General features: G+C 42.7%; 1 protein-coding gene across 1 annotated transcript in view; it reads left to right on the top strand.

Moving 5' to 3' along the window:
• The window catches only part of Fam135b (family with sequence similarity 135 member B), a 285,376-nt gene that overhangs the window by 198,227 nt on the left and 70,774 nt on the right, over positions 1–16,375 (top strand). The window contains exon 7 of the mRNA XM_051159566.1: positions 655–781. Coding sequence (XP_051015523.1) covers positions 655–781 — 127 coding nt within the window. The remainder of the gene's footprint in view (positions 1–654; positions 782–16,375) is intronic.

Consider the following 16,375-nt stretch of genomic DNA (forward strand, 5'->3'; position numbering starts at 1 on the left):
CCAGATCTCCTTTGAGTCTGAGATTTATGATGGCCAGCACACCTTCTAGATGATTTTTGTAAAAAACAAAAAACAAAAAAACAGAACTAGACAAAAGCCTTCATAATTTTTCTGTTGAAGAGGTTACAGGTTCCCATATTGCGTGGATCTAGGGAACACTTTGTTGATTACAACAGTCTATGATATACTGTTTGGTTCTCTCATGGATCATGGAGATGAATGTTATTTGATGTCTTCCACACTCAGAAAGGCACGCAGAAGCAGGGAGGGAACTGAAGCTAGAAGGAGCTCGTGCCAGGAGATGATCTAATGAGGGCGGAAATAGGTCTTAAGAGCATGGTGAACTTGGGGGTGGTCCTTCTGCTCTAGTCAGGAGCTCCTGTTTGCTTCCCAGGATGATGTTCCCTAGAACCTCAATAGCCTTTTGGCTGATGGCCATGTAGGCATTGGGATACCTCTCTGTACAGCTATCAATGGGTACCATCCAAACACACCTACCTATCATATAGCCTTGGTGGCATAACACCCAAACCACACCTAAATTGATGCCACAGAATCTTCAGTTGCAGCCTCCTCCCTCTGCACCCCCACCCCAAGTGGCTGAGTTAGCACATGACCACTTACCTCTTGTTTTTCCCTTCCACTTTTTTCTAGTTTCACTCGCCCAGGAAGAGGCTCCTGGTTAGGGAAAGGCAGCCCAGACACAGGACCAGAACAGCCCATTATTTCTCTGGAAAACTTGGTCTTTGGAGCTGGATACTGCAAGCCAACTTCATCAGAGGTAAAGTGTGCAAGGGACCATACCCAAGTGACTGGAGTGTGCTCTACGGGGTTGTTTATTCACTCAAACATTTCTTTAGGGCACTGTTGCGTCACTTCTTTCAAGGTCTATCCATCTTTTCGCTGCTCACTAATCATCTGTCAGATGAATTCTGAGAGCCAAGCCCTGCAGTAGTTGTGGGAGTATTCTTATCTTATGGCCCCTCTCTTACTTTAGGAGATAAGATCTCTCTAGGAGGTGGTACTATTGTGAGGAGATTTTCTTCCCACTATGTGATGATCATAAATGTCTGTTGGCAGTGGGTCATGCCTGTCAAAAGTTGGATCTATCTTCAGCTTACTCAATCTCTGGATGTTTCTGTGTCCCCTCCTCTAGTCTGGCATCACTAAGAACCACTAATCTCATGTGCAATTATGTATACCCCATGTTGTCCCAAATGTAAAGTTCTTAGCCTAGTACCTGTTTATCAGTACCTGCTTAGTAAATCAATACATACATGTCTGTTTTTTCATTCCCTTTGCTTCTTGCCAAGAGGTGCCTGGCATTACTCTTCTGTCATCACTTCCTGCATTGCTCTTCAATACATGAGACATTTTGTTAGTGTCTTGTGCAGAACTAACCAGCCAGTATTACTCAGAGTTGCCTGGAGACAGAACCAACCAGGAACGATTCTTTCCTTGTTGTAATGAATCGACTGATGTGATTCTGGAGGCTGAGAACGCTACAGATCTGCATTTCAGGAAGCTGGAGACCCCGGAGAGCTGATGGCAGAGTTCTAGGCCAAGTCAAATCCAGAGTAAGCTGGGTAACACTGTCACTTATGAGAAACAACTGCTTGCTTTGTTGTAGTCAGAAATTCAGTGCCTGGGAACCAGGTCCTGTCACCTTGAGGAGGGAGAGCTCTTTCACTCAGATGGGTCTTTTGTTCAGTTCAAACAATTCTCAGTTAGAGACACCCAGAAAGACAGCCACAGTGATGATTAACCCAACCTCTAGACACCTCATAGCCCAGACAAACAGATGATAAAGCCAACGGCAGGAGTGTGCAAGACTTTGCCTAGCCAGCCCTGGCCACCTTCTGCTACAACAGGCTCTTTGGCCAGATTGTCCCTGATATCCACTAAAATTCTCACCTTCCTTTTCTAGATGTTTCCCTAGTTTGAGATTTAGCCAGGAGATCTGGCTGCAAATGTCATGTCTCTGTGTGGCTGAAGCTGTTATGTCACATGTTTTTGTGGTCCTGCTGGCCCCAAAAGGGGACAACCGCAATTCCCTTTGAAGGATAGGTCTGTAGTGGTGCTTAGTGCCATGCCTGGAGCTGGCTTTAGAGAACAAGAACGGAATGAGTGCACACCCTCAGTATCTCTGACACTTACCAAGCTTCCCGGAAGATGGTGTGCTTACCTCCTACTCAGGAGGCTCAAATGAGTGAGGGATAGGGAAGAACTAAGAGTCTGCCAGCACAACATGAGCGTCTCTCTTACCCTCACCCCCATGCATCACTAAATTCATGTTTCAGCATGGGGGTGGTCAGGGTGGAAGGCTCTATACCCTCAAGTTCTACAACAGACCCCTCATCCCACAGTTGAGGTGTAGTGTGCCCCCACGTCATCTGCTAATATCCTTACTATTGCGACATTGACAGCTGACTCCCACACAGGAACAATCACTCTGTCCAGCTTTTCATCACAGTTCAGCTTTCCTTGTGCCAAGATCTGCCTCTCTCACAGCACTATGTGGAAGCTTTAAGAGTGTACCCGATAGACCTACCACCTAAAAACCCTTCAGCTCCAACTCCTCCTAAGAGAATATGGCAAGAGACACTGGCAATTGTCAGCATTCAATCAACAGCTCAATTCAGAACATTTACAGCAGGTGCCTCACATACTGAAGTCGTTAGCTGAGGCCACTGATGTGTGTGTGTGAAAGGGTCAGGATTCTCCGTCGACTTGGGAGGTGCTCTGGTATTTAGTGGCATTTGCATCAGCCAACACCCTTTGCATCAGTACTAAGGAGATGGTGCTCTCTGATTTTCCAAATGCTCTAAGTCTCTCTTGGCTCTCTTATGCAGGAGCTCTGAATAGCTCAGAGTAGGGAACATCTTATTTAACTTCTTCCTCTAGGACCTAACAACTCACCCGCCCTGTAAAACTAATGCTCAAGAAATATATGTTGAATGGATGACTGACACAGCCCTGTGAATCATGCTGGTGCAGTGTTGCAGTGTTGAACAGCTAGAGATTCTGAAAAGGGGCTACCCACTGTAGCAGATAGAAAGTAAGGGAGGGAGCTCTAGTGTGATCCGCCATGTTGGGAGATTGCAAAGACCCTAGAACGAGCACAGGGCAGGGCCGCAAGTGCTTGCCAGATAGAACATCCGGCCAGTGGCCTTTTACACATGACTTAGCACATTGTATGATACTGTTGTAATGTGTCACTTCAGTAACTACTTACAACCTCATGGAATTAGTGCTTATAGAAACTCAGTTTGCACAGTTGTGACATGGCTACTATCTTTTAGGAAGATTGCAGGGGCTTATTTATATGCATAAATACTTTATAGACCTGGGCTTGGCAGGCAGATGATGCAATATAATGGGACTTGTTTGTTTGTTTGTTTTTCCATTTTTCTTGGCTGTTTCTGGGGCTCTATGTCAAATTAAATGTGACTGTATTTCATATGTTCAGAGAGAAGTGCTGCCTTTGGGAGTCTTGGCACTGGGCTTGCTCCTGAAACTTGGCTCAGTCAGTTGTTTTCAGGGCTTGAATCTTTTTCTGTATGTTTTCCATTTGGGTCCCATCCAATTATGTGGAGCCTGTGCCGTATGCCCACCCTGTACCTTCCCACCAGATAAGGCTGCAAAGCAGAGAATTCAATCTCAGTTTTACATCCTCTTGGGAGCTTTGCATCCAAATGTCAAGAATCCCAGAGCATTAGCAGATAATACGGGAATCTGTAAGGGCTGATGCATCAGCTGGATGCATCAGAGAACAGTGCTCCTCTCAGTAAGACCTTCCTGGCAGGGGCCTGTAAAAATTCAGAGATTTATGGCAAAATAAGCTTTTTGGAACAAACAGCATTCCATGGCTAACTAAATGGGCTTTTTGGAACAAACAATATTCAAGGAAGGTAAGGGATAAGGATGTAATTGGACCTGTCCTGTTTCTCAGATTCCTGGGTCCTGTGGCTCAATTCCCTCTTGCACCAACTTTGAAAGTTGACCTTTGCATTTCGAACTGTGGCCTAATGTTCTGTATGTCCTTCTGCTAAAAACTGTATACACACTAGAGAAGTTATTCAACCTTTTTGAGATGACATTCCCAAGGGTGTGGTTTCTACTAGCCCAGCCTCACTGGCTTCAAAATAGACAAACTGGTCCAACCCTATCATGGTCCAGAGCACAGTCCACCAGAAATCCTCTAAGAAAAGCCTCTGCCGATATGATATGAATTGATATGATATATTCTATATCATTAAATCAATGTCAGTACAATTATGACTGTGTTTTTACAGGTAGGATGCTGCAGAGTTTTGCTCTTGGCTTCAGTACTTAACTCCTGTGTGATCTTGAACCTGCCACTTGCCCTCTCTAGCTCTGTCTCCCAGCATCTAGAAAGGAAACTGGATCCCTCTAGAACTCCTTCAGGGCTTCTCTGCTGTGTTTACTGTTGTGTCCTTATCACCGCCACAAATATTTTAAGACAGCTGAGACATACTTGAATCGATAGAAGAAGAAATGTGAAATTGATTTCTGGCCCTTCACACACACACACACACACACACACACACACACACACACACACCATCGCTGCCACTACTATGACAACCACTGCTAAGCCTTCCCTTTCACTAGAAGTGTAGTGTGTTGGTGATTTTAGTTCATACCTATGGTCATCTGTTCTCCCTTATGGTACCCAGCAAAGGCACAGATGCCTCAGATGATTCAACATATGGAATAGCCAGCTTATATCTCACTTTAGAGATGAAGACATTAAGACACACACCCTGCCGTACCTCTACTACCATCATACAGTTGAACAGGAGCTAAGCTGAAGTTGTAACCCAATGGTCATCATATCATTGCCCAGCTCCCCATCCCCCAACACCAGGTGAATGGATTGTCAGATAATATATGTCTGTATGTCTTTCATGGATTCAGTTCCCCTGTGCATGTCTCACTGCTCTTGCTATACTTGCGTGTACCTGGCTCCTAGAGTTGTTTTCAGAGAGCATTTTCTAAGCAGTTCCTTGCTGTGGTTTTACTCTGCATTTTACTGAAGATTCTTACTAGTTGTGAAGCAATTCCGTATGCTCCTTAGGCCCTCCGACATCCCTTTTAGAAGAATGTCCATTTAAGCAATTTGCCTATTTGTAAGTTTGCTTATGTTTAGTGTTTGGTTTCGGATTTTGTTTAATTGTAGGAGTTCCTTATGCATGTTGGATAGTAGCTCTTCATTAGATGCAGTTGAGAACATTTCCGCTATTTCTTCCATTGTGTTTGCACGGCCTGTCCCCTCGCAGGGCAGGTGCCTTGGTCAACACAGCCCCATTTGTCTCTTCCCTCCTGGCTGTTGTTCAGCATCACCAATATAAATGTGCTCGTCTCCATCTACATCGTCTCTAAGACTTTTATAGTCTCAGGTCTGACATTACACTCTTCACTACATTTAAGATGATGACAGTGTGATGGGTAAGGAGTGAATTCAGTGTTCTTTTATGTATGGATTTACGGTTTCCTAACACTATCTGTGTGAGTGACTATCCTTGCCCCATTCTGCGGCCTTGGCACCATTCAGTGTCATAGTGGATTTATTGAGGAGATTTCTTTTCCTTTTAAAGGTATATTTTGATGATATGAGTTCTTTGAAAAAAAAAAAAAAAAACGGAGCATGCTTGCTATATTAAATGTATTTTGGTAAGCTTGCCGTCATGCTCAGTGAGTTCATTTGCCAGTGTCTGTATCTGAAACTCACCATGTTAATCACTGTAAGCCCACTCTCTATTCTGAAATTGATGGCTATGAAACTTCCTGCTTTATCCTTTTTTCACAGTTGCCTTTGGCTTGGAGTCCTTAGTGGCTTTAGGATTATGTTCTAAGATATAATAAGGTTTAAGTTAATCACAGGACAAAAAGGTCCTCTATGAAATATCTACAGACCAGCACAGAGAAAAGAATGGGAGAGTGGTGGTCACCAGGGGCTGTGGGGAAAATGAGGTGAGTTTTGATCTCATGTGATGAGAGGTCTCTTGAGAGCTGTTGTATAGCACTGCCTTACTCTCTATCCTGTTCTGTGTATTTACAGTTTTGTTAAAAGAGGGAATCTCATATTAAGTATTCTCACTTGAATTATAAAAAGTATAAGAAAAATGCCATGGCAAGAAAGACCAGGGAAAAAACACCAAAAAGTGGTTATTAAAAAATGCTTCATTGACTAAAAGGTAAATTTCAATTTTTTAAAATCATTATATTAGCAACCACTGCTGTGTTTCCTCTATTGATGTGAAATGGTTGACATTTTCTCTCATTTAAATGACTGTCTCGGTTAATAATATCATATAGAAAAAGCTGCAAGTTGCTGTGTGGCATATGTGCTAGGGTCAGCTGTAAGTCTGCAGTTAAGTATAATCCCTTAGTTCATTTCTGAAGGAGCATATGTGTCTGTGATAGCAAGCTTTGCATCCAAACTGTAAGGTATTGCTTACTTACATGTCATATTTCTGTTCTTGGAGGCAACGCTGATTTCACATGGCTGCCCCAGGATGCCCTTGTCCCTGAGTAGTACAAATGATAGGTCACAGGGAGGAAATTGCACCCTTTATATACCATACAGGGTTGCCCATCATCTCATTGGTGCCCAGAACATCTCCTGATATACGGCAGACACTTAGCAAAAAGGTGCTGAATAAATGTAAGGCAAAAACCACCAACAAGATTATAGGCAAGAACAACAGACTTGGAGTGAGCTGCAGGATTTGCAAATGAAGCATTTCCCCTGTAGATTACCTGTAGGAGTTTGCTCCACGCCCGTCACTGCTTTAAGCCATTCTCTATGGGGAGAATGGAGTCTGCTTGCCATGTGTCTTTGGCTGTAACTTGTGATTCTAAAGCACGTTCCATCTCTTCCCAACTTCTCCCATATGCCTTCTTGGTGACGACCCAAAGGCAGTGTGATGGTAATACCACCAACACATCTACCTGTTCACAGATATCTCCTTGCTAAGCCCAGTTATTATCATCACCTACCTGGAGTGACTAGAAATCTAATGACTGAAGCAAATCAGCTGGAGTGTGAATGCAGTTGAACTGTGTGGAGCTCTTACATCCTCTGCATTTAGACTCACTATTTGCCCGCTCATATCCATAGCCCCCAGCTCACACCATGCTCTCAGATTCTCCATTCAGGACTGATCGTTTGGCAGCAGGTACCACCCCAGTAAAGAACCATTTCAGTGCCTGTTCCTCATTGCTATGGATGAACCTGCATCTTAGCCAGACAGTCACATAATGTACATTCACCTGCATAGTGCTCATGTCTAATGCTTCATTTAGAAACTTCTGGAAGGCCAGTGGGTTCAATCAAAGGGCTGGAAATATCACTAGTGGCCCTGTTATAGCCAGATATCTGAGCCTGCTGATATGTCCAGGCTCTTGTGCCTAACAGCATATAATTGGATAGGGGACCCCTGGCTGGAAGTAGAAATAGGGGCAGTTTATTAATAAAAATAAAATACCCAGGAGATTGAGATAGGATAATGAGTCGAGGGAAAAACGTGTGTTCAGAAGCACTGATCTTGGAATGGCATGGTACTGCACAGGACATTCACATAGTATCTGACTTGTATGTCTGAGCTTTTCTTGAACATCCTGTTTGTTGTATGAAGCCCAGGTTGAGAAGGGTTTCCAGGCTTTATATACCTACTGTTTATATATACATATATAAAGAATATATAAAAATATAAAGAATATGTATACACACACACACACACACACACACACACACACATATATATATATACACATATACATATATATTCTTTATGTAGTATACCCAGCCTCTGCTCTCTTACTACAGCCTGATGGTTTTGGGTCATGTGACCCCAGGATAACACAAATTGGTCCTAAACAGATTATAGCCAAGGGACTCACAAGATTATCTATACTATCATTCATGCTTACAGAAGACTAATTGGTGGTGACCACAGTCTAGAGCAGAGAGACAAGGATGGAAGCTCTCACAGTGCAGTGGTGGCCAGGGCCAAAATGCAAAAAGAGTAATTAAAGCAAAGTAGAGACAGACATGGACAGCAGAGGTATGGTTACAGTAGAAGGGAAAGAAGCTACAGTGAAGTAGGCTTAAAAGTTTTCTGTTACAGGTAGCAAGGGCTGGATCATGAGCGAGCTCCCTGCTGAAGGAGCATGATTTAGTGAGCTTGCTTTACATTGAAATGTGAATGGCTAAAACCATTCCTTTTTAATTACCTTAATCTATGTATTTAATCTCTCTTTCTCTCCCTCCATCCACTCCCTTCCTTTCTTTCTCTCTTTGTCTCTGTCTCTGTCTCTCTCTGTCTCTCTGTCTCTGTCTGTCTGTCTGTCTCTCTCTCTCTCTCTCCACACACACATGGATGTGTATTGCAGGAAAGTGCCTGTGCACACTGCATATACACTCATGTAAATTATATGTATTTTTAAATAAGTGTAAAATAATCTCTCCCAGTCATCTTTAATGTTTTTATCGTTCTCCCTCTGGATAGCCTTCCCTCCTAGCTTCTCAGATCAAGCACACCTTCTCCATTTCTTTCATTTTGCCAGAGTAGCGCCTGTGTCCTGCTACGCACTTCTCTGGAGCCCCTCCTCATGTCTGGAGCCCCTCCTCATGTCTGGAGCCCCTCCTCATGTCCTATGGTCCCTTGATACTTTATTGCTATATATGGCTACTCCAGCTTGTATACTTTCATTTAAAAATGTAGCATCCATAAACAGGAGAGAACACATGGCATTTGTTTTCTGGGTCTGGGTTTCCTCACTCAAAATAATCCTTTTAAACTTCCTCCATTTTCCTACAAGTTTCCTTTGTGTTTGCAGGTTAATAGAATTCTGTTGTGTATAGGTACAACTTTTCATTATCCACTGATCAGCTGAAGGACATTTAGGCTGTTTCCATTTCACAGCTATTGTGAACAAAGCAGCAATGAGGAAAGTTGAGTAGGTATCTATAGAGTAGGATGGTGGGTTCTCTGGGCACATGCCAAGGAGTGGTATAACAGGGTCAAATGTTATATATATGTCCCCTTGCCACTCTCAAGTTAATAACCTTTCCTGATCCCCCTCCTCCTCCTTCCTCTTCACCATCACCACTATTATTATTGTTTGTGTGCTCAAATATATAACTACAATTCCTGCTGAGCCAGTTTTTAAAAATTTTTTTATTAATTTATTCTTGTTACATCTCAATGGTTATCCCATCCCTTGTATCCTCCCATTCTTCCCTCCCTCCCATTTTCCCCTTACTTCCCCTCCCCTATGACTGTTCCTGAGGGGGACTTCCTCCCCCTGTATATGCTCATAGGGTATCAAGTCTCTTCTTGGTAGCCTGCTATCCTTCCTCTGAGTGCCACCAGGTCTCCCCCTCCAGGGGCTAGATCTTGTTTATGGTTTCAGGGCTAACCATTCTGCACTGGACAACCCATATGGGAGATCATCCCTGAGAGAGGCTCATCTTCCTTCTCCCAGGAGCCATTAGTTGTCTATAGCTCTTTGTGTGGGACCCTAGGGGCAAAATTTTCCCTTTCCCACTAGCACGTCTGCTGACATTAGCATTGCTCCAGCCATGTTCATGCAACCATTTCTAGAAGAGACTCTTTCACAGATGAATCCCTGGTATTATGATTCTTACAACCGACCCACCCTCTCTTCTGTCATGCTCCCTGAAACATAGATACAGGGGCTGTGATGCCGGTGTATCCATTGAGGCTTTGCTCCCCCAAAATATGTTCCCTGAATTTTGTCCAGTTGTCTTCTATGGTGGTCTCCATGTGCTTTACAGAGGGGATTTGCTGATGAAGGGTGGTAGGACACTTACTTGTGGGAATAATGACATGATTCAGGATGTACTAGGCAATTATATATAAAAACCACTTGGGCTGACAACATTCCTCACAAGAAGCATAGGCTAACAAAACCCTCAGTGCCAAGCATAAGAAATCTCCTTTGGGATGGTTGATCAGGGTAGCCCAAATGACTTTCCAAACAATCTAGCCTCCTCATGTGGCACTTGGCTGCCTCTCAGGGGTTGAGAGTTGGGCCTTATTACCGATGACAGTACAACCTTAAGGTATGTGACTGGGATGACTACAGCTGGCTCTGACACAGAAGCCTTCTTCCCTGTCATCAGGCTTCCGTGGTTCCAGAAAATACTGTGCAAGCTACAGTTAAGCCCTCCATCCAGCTGCTATGCCTTTGAACCATGACAATGATCAGCATGAAATAAATGCACAAAGGTGAACTAAGTGGTACTCACAGGTTTGTGGCAACCAACAACTGCCTAATTGGACTTAAAGTCCACTCAGCAGGAAGGAAGTCATGCCAGCTTCTCAGGGATAGTGAGGTCACGTACCTTAGCATGGAATCTCAGACTGTCGTCTCACTTTCAGTTTTTTCAAGGATTCTTCACACTTATTTCCAAACTAGATGGACTAGCTTCTGTCTCCCCACCAACAAATCAGGCCCCCCCTCCCTCACATCTTTCCAAGAATTTGTTGTCAGTTGTTTTCTTGATCTTGTGTGTTTTTATTTTTATAGACAGGGTTTCTCTGTGTAGCCTTGGTTGTCCTGGACTCACTCTGTAGACTAGGCTGGCCTTGATCCTGTAACAGTCGGCCTGCCTCTTCCTCCCTAAGTGCTGGGATTAAAGGCATGTGCCATAGCCCCTGGATCCTTGACCTTGTGTCTTTTTTGTTTTTGTTTTTTGAGACAGGCTTTCTCTGTGTAGCCTTTACTATCCTGGACCCAAATTGTAGCCCAGGATGGCCTCAAACTCACAGAGATCCACCTGCCTCTGTCTCCCAAGTGCTGGGATTACAGGCCTTCGCCACCATGCCCTATTTTTTATCTTGTTTCTTAAACTGCATTTCCTTGGTATATATGCAGTCCCGTCCCAGCATTTACAGTTACGATGTTTACAATATGTTTAGACTGCACAGAGTTCTTAAAGGTTCTGGGCACTGGTACCAACTGAACTTCTGTTAAGTGATTGAAGTCAACTCTGTGATGAAAGCTGTGAGGGCCAGGTTCCTAGCTGAATAATTTTAGCAGAGCTGAAATTGTGATATACAGTCTTCAAGTGTCAGGCGCTCCCCTCACCAGTGTCCTCTTTTCTCCCTGGAAAATCAGCAGGGCCAAAGAAACACTGAAGACCCATGCTTTCTGTCTCCACTGTTATGAATAATTGACTATATTTGATAGTTTCTAGCACCTTGAAAAATCGCTTTTCAAAGATTGAAATAATAAAAGATCCATCTAGGAACAGAGATGGGACATTACCTTCCGTTTCCATGGAGACCAAATTGCTAGTGTTCTCTCTGTGATTTTTATTAGCAGTGACTGAGTCCACACGTGCTGGGTTAGCCCGGTCAGTGAGAGCATGATATGGATCACTGCCTGCAAATGAATGGAAATCTCCTCACCTTGATTTTCCTCTTGGAGTTTTAGAAGTGACCTTTCCCTCATAGCTTGTTTCAATTCAGCTTTCTCAATGTGTGTGTGTCTGTATGTTTCTCTATGTGTGTACATTTACAGGAAAGCACAGCATTGAACCAGGTCTCTATAGAGTAACCCCACACCTAAGAAGACAGGAAGCTCAACATGTAGGAAAAATAAATGATGATTTTTGGGGAGGATGATTATTACCCAGGACTCTGCGTTTGCAAACAGCATCTCTTCTGAGTTTTGTTTGTTTGTTTGTTTTTCATTGTGTAGGGAAGGACTAGACTAGTTTTTCCCCATTACAGTACAAGCTGGCCTTGAACCCACAGAAATCACCTTTCCTAAATCTCCCGAGTGCTGGAATTATAGGCACATGCCATTAAGCTTGGCTCCTCTGGGTTCTATAGGATCCATGAGTATCTGCCTACATGCTAGAAAATCAAATCTCTGAGAAATAGATGCCTTTGTATCCAAGGACTCAGATGCTCACTGACCTCCATGAAGCACAGATGCTTGCCCCTTTTGTATATGTACCCAGCTGGTCCCTGACAGTGAACAGGCATATTGCTAGCCTGGTGAGATTTTCAACATTTTCCTCATGGTTAAGACACGTATGGTGATTGACACACAGTAAATATTGCACAAATCATAGCTTCTTTCTCCTGTTTCTCCTTCTGCTGTTTTTGACTTTCTTATTAAATTTAGTTAGCTATAATTAGAAGCCCTAGAAATGAAAATATTACTTTTTCATGAGTACAAATGATATTCTGTTAAATTAAGGACTAATATGGATTCAGTTTTATTTCCCCCCAAAGTCTCGTTTATTATGTATTTGGAAGTAATTAAGTTATTAAATTGCCACGAACACTAAAACACTCCTTTACTAAAATCTACTGATTATGCTTAGATGTGGCTTCATTATCTCTATTTGAGATGGAGAGGTAATATTTGCCATAGAATTTAAATTATTTATAGTTAAAAGGCTACCAATGAGCAACTCTCAAGCCTCCCTGTGTTTCTCTCCTGGCTGTTTCTTATCTCTCACTATATCTTCCTTGCTTTCATACCTAGTGAAGGAAGGGACTTGGATTTGTAGAATACTGATGTACTCAGCATTGTCTGTGTAGGAGGAAACTCATGGTAATATCCTCAGAAGGAATGGGAGCAAAGATTCTCATTTAAATGGGGAATGTTAGAATTGTAACATGGTTCTGCCATCTTGATGCCAAGGGCTCTTTGAACTTGTATTCTGTTACCTAGATATAACTATCTGGAAACATGCAGGTTATTGCATCCATAAATCATTTTACCACTTAGCTTTTGGTTATGTAAACACAGACTGTAGACCAGACTTCCAGACTTTCGACCTCAGCGGATATGCTTTTCAGGAACTTAGTGACAGCCATAGTGGTGACAGTTGGCATATTTAACCCTTACAACAACTTTATGGTTATAACTACGTTTCAGCCTCTGATGCATAAGAAACCTGCATTTGTACAATTTGTTCTTGGTCACACAGCTGCGATAAGGAGCTGGTAGATACCAAGGGACTGAGGAGGCTCCTAAGGTTTGTGGCACATGCCTCAGCTTCACCCTTGATGAGATGACTAGGGCCATAACTCTTCTGGAAGGATCATTTATGTGGTGTGAGTATTCCTGTGGCAGAAACAACAAGGTCAAAGTCCCTGTGGAAGAATCAGGATTTGAAAAGCTGATTCTCACTTCTGAACATCCACAGTATCACCGTCTCTTTTATCTTAAACCAGAAATAGCTGTGCCTCCTGTTGCCATGCTATCAAAATGAGTATTAACAGACCTTCTGTTTGCTTCTCAGCCCATGATATAATTCCTTCTTATTATTTCTTCTGCCGCTTGGTGAGACTCTGGGATCCAGGACAAGTGCTGTTTATCCAGAGAGGCTTTGTCTGCATCCTTTTGCTTTCTATCTAGTGCGAGATTGTCTCTCTGCAAAAGTTGTTCAACTCAGTGCAAACTACAGGTCCCTCTCACTATACCAAACCATTGTCTACAAGCACAGGTATTTATTGTTCAGTAAATACCGTATATGTAAACGACACTGTCTCTCTGAAAATTCCTGGCTCTAAATTCACAAGATATGGCTTACTTAAATTTCTCCTGTTCTCCAATGACTATAAATCTTGTTAGCCATAACTTTATATAGATATTTTTGTTGTAGCCATTTTTATTTATCCCATGGAAAGTGTGTTTTTGTTGATGTATATTGCCTATATAGAAATATATTATGACATTTTCATATATTTATATAGTATAATTTTATTATATTCATGCCCTCAATGCCTTGTGTATCTCCCACTGGATAGCCTTATTCCACTTCACAGGGGGTTTTGTTTCTAGTTAGTTTTAATTAAGCTGAATTTTACAATTTATTTTTGTTAAATTTTAGTTAGTGTCTTAGTCACTGCTCTATTTCTGTGAAGTCACCATGACCAAGGCAAATCCTATAAAATAAAGTGTTTAATTGGGGACTTGCTTACAGTTTCAGAGGGTCAGTTCCTATCTTCTTGGTAGGGAACACAGGCTTTTGAAAAAAAAAAAAACCCTCAAAGCCACCCCCCACCCCACCCCACCCCCAGTGACACACTGTCGCTAACAAGTCCATTCCTACTCAAACAAGCCCACACCTACTGTAACAAGGCCACACCATCTGATCCTTCTCAGATAGCACCACTCTCTGTTGATGAGGCATCCAAGTACATGAGCATATGTGGGCCCTTCGTATTCAAACCACCACAGTTAGCATACAAAATAAGGTCTCACTATGATATGTGAGCATCTGTGCATAATTATGTTTTGCTCATAAAACACCACTCCGAGTCATCTAGTTTAATTGACACCAATCACCCCATGGCTACCTTCCCACCCAAGACCTTCTATTTCTAGAGTAGGCATGAAGTGTGACCCTCTTGAATCCAGGCATTCAGATCATTCCCAGTGCAGACAGTCTGCTTGGCTACCGGGACAGATGTTGGAATATGTCAACTGTGCCATTCAGTTTCACAGTCTGCTCCAGCATTTATCACTAGAGAGGTGTCGCCTTTCTCACTGTTAAGAATTACCCCTGTCACCTTGAATTCCCTATCAAAGAATCATGTACATATTGGTCTCATTCTCTTTCCCAAGAGAACTTTGACACAAATCAGTGTTTGCTCCTGGTTATGAGAAATTATGCTGGGGCTCTGGGGAAATGACTCTAAACTTCACTCAGCATGGCTTGTGGTGCCCGAGTCATTCTTGGAAAGGAGGCTAGGTGAGAGAGCGGGGAGTTCAGGTAGCTTACCAAAGCGCGTCAGGTGAACTTTCTGCAAATTAACCTTGATGCTTCCAGAAAGGATGGCATGTGACTTGGGTTCTATAGCGTTCCCTTGGTTCCAAAATATCCGCACCCTCTTGCTTTATTTAATGGCTGCAGAATTTCCTTCACACATTGAGAGCCTGAAACCGTGACACTGGGATGACCTGATGGGGAAGGTCTCTATACTAAAGAATAGTAGTAGCTAAAACATAGCATTGAATCTTGACTGCCCTCTGCCCTCTACTATGCTCAGTATAGGCAGACAGTCTGATTTATCTTGGTCTAGAACTCTGTTGGGAAGCTATTAGTATTTTTCTATTTTACAGATAGGAAAAAAACAAAAACAACAATGTCATTGAGGAATGGCTGTCCTAACACCTATTATATGAAGAAATGGAGTGGCACTGCTAGACTAAAGATCTGTGCAGCTGGGGGGACGTCTTGAGTCCTGACTTTTCCCCTGGGTGCTTTATTAGCTGTTTCTCCAGACACATCAGGACCATCTCCCATCCATTTTCTCTCTCTTCTGAGGGACTGATTCCTACCACCATCCATTATATTTGTTTTCACACCTCATCCTCATCCTCTACTGCCTGGGCGTCATCCTATCTGCTGCTTCTTGGCTAACAGAGCAGCATCTCAGCTTTCCTCTTTCTTTCTGCTTCCATACTTCCACTCCACTCCGTTCCCACCATGGCTAGTTTGAGGTGAAAAAAAATCTTGTATTTAGATTTTTCTTCCTGTGGTAGAAAGACTTCCAAACAAAGCCACTGAAATCAACAAGAAAGTCACGTCAAAGCAGGATGAGACCAGATGTAAATCTCCACCCAGGATGCAAAAGATGCCAAGGGACATCACTCCCTGCTGTCTTCACTGAGTACAGAAACCTCTGTACTGCCTAATACCTCTAAAGCTAACCTCTATTCATCTTCAGTGTATCCCAAACATGACTGGTTTTTACTTGCACAGAGGCTTCCCTTTACATCATAGGTATTCATAATTACCTACGTGCTTAGAATTTTCTTACTTTGTCAGTACCTACCTAATTTTTTTAAACACTAGAATCACTATTTTTTAGCACTTTTCTTGCCTTCCCCAGCATGGTATAAGTGTCTCTATCTGTGCTACAGTAGCATTTGTGTGTCGGGTTGTTACAGAATTTACCAAACTGCGCTGAAATCTATCTGTTTGCTGCCTTATAAACTAGATAGACTAAAAGGACTACAATGCAGAAATCATTACAAATAAGTTTTCTGTTTCTATTTTCACTTAGTACCTTGACAGGAATGACATAGAGTAAATTATCTTGCACAAGCACACATGAAACACATATATTCTATTTAACTCTGAAATGTGACTGCTTTATCTAGAATGACTCATGCCCGAATATATGACTCATGCACTTACTAGGAAATGCAACATTTGAGGTAAGGAAGCAGCAGAGCCACTCTGAGATGAGATTAGCTCTCATGCACTGGGGTCTCTATGGAGAAGCCCTGTGGGCCCAATACCAAGTCACCTGGAATCTGGTGAGATGAGGCAAAACATCAGCGT

The sequence above is a fragment of the Acomys russatus genome, chromosome 17, assembly GCF_903995435.1.
Source record: "Acomys russatus chromosome 17, mAcoRus1.1, whole genome shotgun sequence".
Classification (NCBI taxonomy): Eukaryota; Metazoa; Chordata; class Mammalia; order Rodentia; family Muridae; genus Acomys; species Acomys russatus.